This window comes from Vipera ursinii (genome assembly GCF_947247035.1).
Source record: "Vipera ursinii genome assembly, chromosome: Z".
NCBI lineage: Eukaryota > Metazoa > Chordata > Lepidosauria > Squamata > Viperidae > Vipera > Vipera ursinii.
Window position 1 is genome coordinate 22617000 of NC_139517.1, and position 9666 is coordinate 22626665.

At 36.8% G+C, this 9666-nt stretch overlaps 1 protein-coding gene across 1 annotated transcript; it reads right to left on the reverse strand.

The window, feature by feature from the left end:
• Window positions 1-307: 307 nt before the first annotated feature.
• LOC310650344 (olfactory receptor 14A2-like) lies at window positions 308-1225 on the reverse strand (the record flags this gene model as incomplete). The annotated part of the gene is made up of 1 exon (XM_083379250.1): window positions 308-1225. The coding sequence occupies one exon, from the start codon at window positions 1223-1225 to the stop codon at window positions 308-310; it is 918 nt and encodes a 305-aa protein (XP_083235376.1).
• Window positions 1226-9666: the final 8441 nt, after the last annotated feature.

Genomic DNA, 9666 nt, shown 5'->3' on the forward strand with positions numbered 1-9666 from the left:
GATGAACTAGCTAGACCACTTAGTATATTTTTATAATGCTGATTCATGATTTATAGTATTTCAATCTTACAAACTGTGTTTTATTCATTATTCCAGTGTTAAACAAAAAGGTCTTGATGTAACGTATAAAACAAACCCCAGTAAATCAAACTTCCAGTGATTTCCCCCCCCCCTATGTTAAATACTTTGACATAGGGATGCTTGAAAATTAATTTCTACTTTGGTTTTTTTTCTTAATGGAAGGCTGCTTCCTTAAGATTTTCAATATGAAAAAACATAGGACAGAAAATATTATCAAAGAAAAATATCAGAAATGCCACAATTTGTATAGAGCAGATTTGATATTCTTATTTCTGATGCTATAGATGATTGGATTAAAGACGGGTGGAAGTAACGAATATAGGGCAGTTAGTGTGAAATCTAAGTAAGATTGGGTGTTAGAGGGAGGTTTCAGATATGCCAAGCACACTGTTACTAAAAATATTAAAAAGACTGTAAGGTGGGGAAGACAAGTGGAAAAGGTCTTCTGTCTTCCTTTCACAGAAGGAATTCTTAACACTGCCATGAAGATCCTAGTATAGGAGACAATGATATAAACAACACAACCTAATCCTATAGTGAATATACTAACTACAAGGAATCCAACCTCAACTAGATTGAAACCAAAGCAGGACAGTTTTAGCAAGTATGGAATTTCACAGAAAAACTGGTTGACAACATTAGAACAGAAAGGGAGGTAAAAAGTACCAATGGTATGCAACATACCATAGAGAAGACTTGTGACCCACACCAGAATCACTATTTTGGTGCAGGCTTTCCAATTCATTACCAGTTCATAGTGCAATGGATGACAAATGGCAACAGAACGATCATATGCCATCACTGTCAGAAGGAATAAATCAGAAGCTTCAAAGGAGGAAAAGATCAAGACTTGTGCAAAGCAACCAAAGTAAGAGATGTGTCTGGTGTCCATGAGAGAATTTATCATGGATTTAGGGATAATGACTGAAACAATGCCCACATCCTGTACTGCCAAATTTAGCAGAAACAAGTACATGGGGCTGTGTAGTCGATGGTCAAAAGCTATTGCAGAGATGATGAAAAGATTTGTTGTTGTAATTGCCAGATATAATATGAAGAATAAGAAGAAATATAAAAGCTGCAGATGCCGATCTTTGGAGAATTCCAGGAGCAGAAAGTAAGAGACAGTTGTTTGATTCTCCATCTTTAAGCCATGAATAAGATGAATGCCACATCTGTAGGAAATCAGAAATGAGAACAGTATTAAATTGAAACAGTTAAGCTACAGCTTGATAAACCTACTGGGAACATAAGGGGAAAATATAATAAAAATGTACAGTTGAAAGAGAACTGTAACATTGAAAGAATGCCAGTGTCAAATCAGAACACTCTCTCTATATTGCAATTAATCATCAATGAAAGTATTAACTAGAAAGCCTTTTATTTTTCCCCCTCTTCTTTCATTCAAGTTTTTTTTTCTTGTTATAGTTAAAATGTTTGCCTAAAACTGGAGAACCTGCTAGGTATACCTTTAGGACTGAGAAGAGGTGATGGTATATAGAGCACTTTGATCTCCTGAGAAAAGAAAGGATAGAAATATACCCATATAGGGAGGGGAGGAGAACATTAATCTTTTTATCAGGTTCTCTAGCAGATGTTTAGTTGAAAACTAAGACAACAAATGTGAGGTCTATTCTGGGACATTGACTGGAAGAAAACTGAATTTTTAATCTATTATTTCACTTTCAGCACTTACTGAATATTATTTTTTTGTCAGTTAAGAATGGACAGACTGAAGAAAATCTTTGCTGGCTGTGTTTACTAATTGATCTTACTCCGGCCCAGTTGCCTCCAAAAGTCTTTCAACAAAACACGGTGTGCTATAATTAAAGTAGCTAAGGTAAAGGTAAAGGTTCCCCCGCACATGTGTGCTAGTCGTTTCCGACTCATCTCTGTTTCAAAGCCGAAGAGCCAGCGCTTGTCCGAGGACGTCTCCGTGGTCATGTGGCCAGCATGACTAGACGCCAAAGGCACACGGAACGCTGTTACCTTCCCACCGTAGTATTTTTCTACTTGCATTTTTACGTGCTTTTGAACTGCTAGATTGGCAGAAGCTGGGACGAGTAACAGGCGCTCACTCTGTTATGCGGCACTCGGGATTCGACCCGCCAAACTGCCGACCTTCTGATTGACAAGCTCAGCGTCCTAACCCACTGAGCCACCGCGTCCCTCTAGTAGCTACAGGAAATAAAAATCATATTAAAAGGGATTTGTTCCATGATGTGTTCTCCCTTGACTTTTTCTATTTGCATTGTTGACTGCTTTAACTGTTAATATTAATAATACTATCCATGCTAAATTTTATTTATTTCCCCATAAATGGAAATAAAGGCAATAAAGACAAAGAAAATGGTGAATAAGAGGAAAAAGAAAACAATTTGAGGGGAAGAAAAAAAAGAAAAGAAAACAGTGATTTCCAATTTCTTTCAATGTAGCATGTTAAGGAGTAAAATTACAGTCTCAGCTTTTTACTTTTTGCTTTCATATAATTAATAACTACTAGTCAGATCAAACTATCTGATCATCAAAACCCCAAGTTAGGTTTTTTTTTTCTGTTTCAAGCCAAGGTCTTGAAGCAGTTTCCAAGTAGATACAAACCTAGATAGATTCATTTCCTTGATAGCTCTGCCAGTTCCACCAATTTTCAAGAAACTGCAGCTTCCTGCAATAACTCCAGCAAAGCTACAAAAAACTGTGCTACTCGGAACATCTTACATTTTAAGGAGATACCTAAAATGCTGGCAGCAACCCATGTCAACCATTAGTGCCAGTCAATTTGAATGTTCAGTTGACTGAGGTTCATGTTTAATGAATAAAAGTTTCATCATCATCATCATCATCATCATCATCATCATCATCATCATCATCATCATCAAGTTGGAAGGTACCTTGGAGGTCATCTAGTCCAACCTCCTGCTCAGGCAAGAAACCCTATACCATTTCAGACAAATGGCTGTCCAGTCTCTTCTTAATAACTTCCAGTGCTGGAGCATTCACCACTTTTGGAGGCAAGTTGTTCCACTGGTTAATTGTTTTAACTGTCAGGAAGTTTCTCCTTAGTTCTAGGTTGCTTCTCTCCTTGATTAGTTTCCATCCATTGCTTCTTGTCTTGCCTTCAGGCGTTTTGGAGAATAGCTTGACTCCCTCTTCTTTATGGCAGCCCCTGAGATATTGGAACACTGCTATCATACCCCCCCTTGTTCTTCTCTTCATTAAACTAGACACACCTAATTCCAGCAACCTTTCCTTATATGTTTTACTCTCCAGTCCTCTAATCATCTTTGTTGCTCTTCTCTGTACTCTTTCTAGAGTCTCAACATCTTTTTTACATTATGGTGAACAAAACTGGAGGCAGTATTCCAAGTGTGGCCTTACCAAGGCATTATAAAATGGTATCAATACTTCACATGATCTTGATTCTATCTCTCTGTTAATACAGCCTAACACTGTGTTGGCTTTTGTGGCAGCACACTGCTGGCTCATATTCAAGTGATTGTCCACTAGGTCTCCGAGATCCCTCTCACAGTTGCTACTATTGAGCAAGATACTACCTATACTATACATGTATATTTGGTTTTTCTTGCCTAAATGTAGAACCTTACCTTTTTCACAATTGAATTTCATTTTGTAAGATAGCACCCAGTGTTCAAATCTGTCCAGGTCCTCCTGTATCTTAAGCCTATCTTCTGGAGTGTTGGCTATTCCTGCCAGCTGGGTGTCATCTGCAAATTTGATGAGTTCCCCATCTATCCCCTCATCCAAATCATTGATGAAGATGTTGAAGAGCACTGGGCCTAGAACAGAGCCCTGTGGCACCCCACTACACATTTCCTCCATGTAGATGCAGTTCCATTGAGGACCACAAGCTGAGTATGGCTGGTCAGCCAACTACGAATCCATCTGGTGGTGATGCTGTCTAATCCACATTTTTCTATCATATCAAGTAGTAAGTTGTGATCTACTTTATCAAATGTCTTACTGAAGTCCAAGAATTATATCCACAGCATTCCTCCGGTCCACTAATTTTGTCACTTGGTCAAAGAATGCAACAAGATTTGTCTGGCATGATCTGTTTTTGACAAACCCATGTTGGCTTTTAGCAATGACTTTGTTTTCCTATATGTGTTTACTGATTTGTTTTTTGATTATTTTTTCCAGAATCTTCCCAGGTATTGAGGTCAGGCTGATAGGTCTGTAGTTTCCTGGATCTATTTTTCCCTTTTTTGAAGATGGGAACTACATCAGTTCTTTTCCAGTCCTTTGGTAGTTCCCCAGTGCTTCAGGATCTTTGAAAAATATAGTTCAGTGGTTCTGAGATCACATCTGCCAGTTTCTTGAGAACCTTGGGGTGTAATCCACCTGGTCCTGGTGATTTGAACTCATCTAGGCTGGACAGGTGCTCACTTATCATTTTCTAGCCTATGTTAACTTGTTTTTCTAATCTGTTTGTATGGTACTGTTTTTGATAGGTTGGACTGTTTTTTTGTGTAAAGACAGATGCAAAAATGAGATAAATAGTTCTGCTTTCTCCCTGTTGCTTGTCATCTTCTTGCCATTTTCCCCCACTAATGGACCAATCATTTCCTTAACCCTTTTCTTGTTTTTTACACGTTGAAATAAGTTTTTTTTGTTATTTTGCACTTTGGTTGCAAGCTTTAGTTCATTTTGAGCCTCAGCTTTCCTCACTTCATCTTTACAGGCTCGGACTATTTGCTGATATTCTGCTTTAGTTATGTGCCCCTCTTTCCACTTTTTATACTTGTCCTTTTTATCTTTCAATTTATCAGAGAGTTCTTTATGGAGCCATGCTGGCTTCTTTTGAGAGCTGTTATTTTTCTTCTTTATTGGTATTGTGTTAGACTGGGCTTTTATTATCTCACTTTTCAAAATTTCCCAAGCTTCTTGAGTTGTTTTCTCCTTGAGGATTCTCTTCCATGGAATCCTTCCCTCTCTAAGTTTATTGAAATTAGCTCTCTTAAAGTCCAAGAGTCTAGTTTGACTGTGTTCTATTGCTTATGCTTCCATAATGTTGAATTCCAATATTGCATGATCCCCCTAAGTTTCCTGTGGCTTCAACACCTTCCATCATTTCATGTCTGTTAGTGAGAATTAGATGCAATATGGCTAATCCCCTAGTTCCCTTCTCTACTTTTTGGGAGACAAAGTTCTCTGCTATGTTTGTCAGGAATCTGTTTGATCTTCCACTTGGTGCAGAGTTTGTCTCCCAGTTGATGTCAGGGTAATTAAAGTCCCCCATTACTATTGTGATGTGCTTCCTATGTATCTTAGGTAGCTGACTAGCAAAAACGTTTATCTATTTCCTTTGTTTAGTTGGGTGGGTTATAGTATACACATATAGCAATATCATTTTCCCCCCTTTTAAATTGACCCAAGTGCATTCAAGACAGTTTTCATCATTGTTGTGCTGTATTTCTGTAGAGATGTAGTTATTTCTTATATAGAGAGCAACTCCACCTCCTCTTTTATTTGGCCTGTTTCTTTTAAATAATTTTAATATCTCTTTTTACAGTCTAAATTTCTGAAAACCATTCTCTTTGTTCTTCTAACTCTAAACCCTTTTTCTATTACAACAAAGCACTGGTTTCTAATTTCATTTTATCAAATCTTCTCTCCAATGCATCTAATACAGAATCATGGCTATAAGTGCTGATTTGCCCCTAATGCCGGAAATGGCTTTTCTGTAAGATAATAAATAAATACTTACAGTATTTCTTGGTAGAATTATTGTCTCTCTTGCTATCTTTCTTTAGAATCTTCAATATACTGTAGTCAAGGAATTGATAATTGCTACTCTTGTTCAGTGATGAAAAAGATGTATCATCAGTGGGAACCTTTGATTTTATATTTAATAACAGCTAGATTTATATTTTGCAATCATTTTATTCCCTTTAGACCGTACAAACAAAATTAGAAAAATATTATAATGAGGTTCTTGATATTTTAACATAATTAGCAATTAGCAGCTATTGCTTTCTATGCTCAAATGGGGATTAAATGAGAAAACTTTCATGACATATTTCCAAAAAGATATCAACACCTGGAATTCTATTTTACAGACAGATTTTCATGTTTATTTTTTTCTTTCTAGTAGCTTTCAAGCAGGTTTCGTTTTTGTTCCTCACCTATAGACATAACCTTGCCAATTAAAGCAGGCCACCAGCCCCATAAAACCTTTATTCTGAGCACCATTAGGGTGCCCATTAGGGATGAACTGTTTTTCTTTTTTTTTCCTCTTTCTTTCTGAACTATCTGATAACAAGCTATCTGAACTGACCTGTTTCTTGCTCCTGTGGAATGCACTCCCTCCCTCCTCAATCTCCAGATTACATTCCACCACAACAGATTTTTTTTTAACATTGGAGAATTAAGCAATTCACCCAAAGTACAGGCAAACCTTGAAACTCATTGTGCTCCTTTATTATCAACCTCCCTAACTTGAAATTAAGAGATAAAGAAGCAAGTATTTATCAACAGCCACCTTTTCTATCCAGACATAACTAATAGCATGCATTTCTTATATTGGATGAAAATATGATATTCATTCATTTTGCAACCCATAAGGTCATGAATAATATCTTCATAATATCTTAGGAAAGTAAGGGGCTTACTTCAGGCCAGATGCAAAGCATCCATGCCTACATTGTTCAGGATTACCTCACTATTTCCCGAATCCCTGATTTTTCTTATGTTGGCTTTTCCTTTTTTTTAAATTTAAAATATCTTTTTTTATAATAAACATTATCTGAAGTGATTCCATGCTGCAGGTCACAGCTGCCTCTGGCCTGCGTTGTTATTGTTATGTGTTCCATTAATTATGAATAATGTAAATAACTTCTTTTAAACATGACTTCTGGGTTTTCCACCCATTAATTGAATGACCCCAATTTGCAATGTTAGTGTTTCTGTCTTTGATGAGAACCAGAGTGCTCCAAAAATGAGAGTATCGTGAAGTAGTTTAGGTGTCCCCAATCTTTTGAGGCATGCAGACTTGTTTGTGTTAATGTTTATTTATCAGCAGATGAATGTTTTGTAAAGTCTTAATCATATTCTGCAGAGTTTACCCACCTTACCCATTTTAATTTTGTAAAAATATTGATGAGGTCTAATGTATAAAATATTGGTGGGTCTAGAAATGGCTTTTTTGCACCCCATTCCTTCCTGCCTGCTTGCATGAAAAATATTTTGTTAACATAATTAAAGTTATATCAAACAAGGAGCTTGGCGAATAAGACAAAGTTGATAAACTATCAATGATTGCTATTCATGCTTGCTCAGGGTTGGAAAAATAATACCACTGAATACTTGACTTTGGGATCATTAGCTTGTTCCTCATATTATGGCACCATAATAAAAGGTTTTCAAAAGTTGTCTCCTCATGACATATGAAAATGTTCTACAAATTTTGGAAGTGGCTTTTGATGACAAATCTGACTTTACAACATTGGATGCCTATACATGTAGTCCTTGACTTACAACATTTTTAGTGATTGTTTGAAGTTACAGCAGCACTGAAAAAAGTAATTTATGAGTGATTTTCACACTTACAACTGTTCCAGAATCTTCATAGTCATGTGGTAAAAATTCAGATGCTTGGCAACTGGTTCATATTTATGATGGTTGTAGTGTCTTGAGGTAATGTGATCACCTTTTGCAACTTCTGACAAGAAAAATCAATGGGGAAGCCAGATTAACTTTGCAACTGTGTTACTAACTTAACACCTGCAGTGCTTCACTTAATAACTGTGGCAAGAAAGGTTGTAAAATGGGGCAAAACTCACTTAACAACTGTCTCATTTAGTAATGGAAATTTTGGACTCAATTGTGATTCAAGGGCAAGCTGTCCTGCATCCCATTTAATAGTGAAGATCCATTTGCATCCATTCCCCCTTTAAGAACTCTATGTTTTATTCCGTGGAAGGGATTCAATCACTTTTGTATTGTATACATACATATTGCTTGATACCTTGATATCTCTGTGTGGTACCCATTCAGTTTATTGTCTGGTGGAAGGACTCACCTTCTCTGCTTGATGGTGTAAGGTAAACCTTTTATGAAGCACCTTCTTACAGTCCCTTCTGCCAGCTCAAACTCCATGCTTCTTTAGTTCCACCATTTCTTTGTTTTGGTCTTGAGCATCAAGGATGTCAATAACCTCCAGCTTTGGATGTTGCTTTATTGTTTCCCATGTTGAGATTACTACATAAAACCTTGATATTTCATTAGCGTATGATTCTTGGTATTCAGCAAAATAGACAACACTGCATTTCTTTATGGATTTTTTTATATAGCGAAAGCAAAATTTATTTGGAAAAGTTAGGAGATACAAATTCAATCTTGGAGTTAAAGATTGTAAAACATTTTTCTTAAAAGTCACAAAAGTCTTAGAATTAGCCTTTATGAAAGACCACACAAGAGGCCATTCACTGGAAACTACAGGCACATATTCACATTTACAAAGAAAAATACAAACAAACATACAAAATGCAAATTTATATGCCTGCCTACCACTACAATTGGACCAGAATTTCCATTGCTAAAGAAGATGGTTGTTAAATGAGTTGCACCCATTTTATAACCTTTTTGCTACAGTTGTTGAGCAAATCATTGCAGTTAAATGAATCGCATAGCCATTAAGTGAATCCATTTTTCACCACTGATTTTGCTTGTGATAAGCCAGCTTGGAAGGTTGCAAATGGTGATTATATGCCCCAGGAATAATGCAACAATCGTAAATACATGAAGGTTGTCAAGTGCCCAAATTTTGTTCATGTGACTATGGGGATGCTGTGATAGTCATAAGTCTGGGGACTTATGTGTATGTACTCATCATCTTGATAATTGATACTTGATATTAGACCCAAAAATGGCAGTTGTCAACTTGTGATACTCAGGATGCTGCTAAAAAAAGTCATAGCTCCCTGATAAGCAAGCTAGTAACTAGATTTATGGTATTGTAGACCCGGGGTGTCAAACTGCCAGCCCGTGGGATGGATGCGTCATGCTGAAACTGCACCCACCCCATTGCCAGCAATGGGGAAAAAGTCATGATATGTCGCAACACATCATGTGACGTTTGCCATCACTATTGTACACCATCACTTTCTCAGGTGCTCCCATTGGTTCATAGCTATCTCAGCTGCATCTTTCTTTGAAATTTCTTTCTTTTCTCAATAAACAATGGTAAAATATGCTGAAAGTTCAATGTGAGGAAAAATCGGACAGAAAGTATTGTCAAAAAACAAAACAAAGCAAAGCCAAAAAAAACCCCAAACCAACAACCACTCAACTTCAGAATCTGCATAATTTAGATAGAAAGATTTAATATTATTTTTTATACTGTAGATGATTGGGTTAAACAGCAGTAGAAGTAAAGAGTATAGGGCAGTTAATGTGAAATCTATGTAAGGTTGGGTGTTAGAGGGAGATCTCAGATATGCCAAGCACACTGCTACCAAAAACATTGAAAAGACTATAAGGGAGGGAAGGCGAGTAGGAAAGGTCTTCTGTCTTCCTTTCACAGAAGGGATTCTTATGATCTCTGGAGAGATCATGACATAAGATATA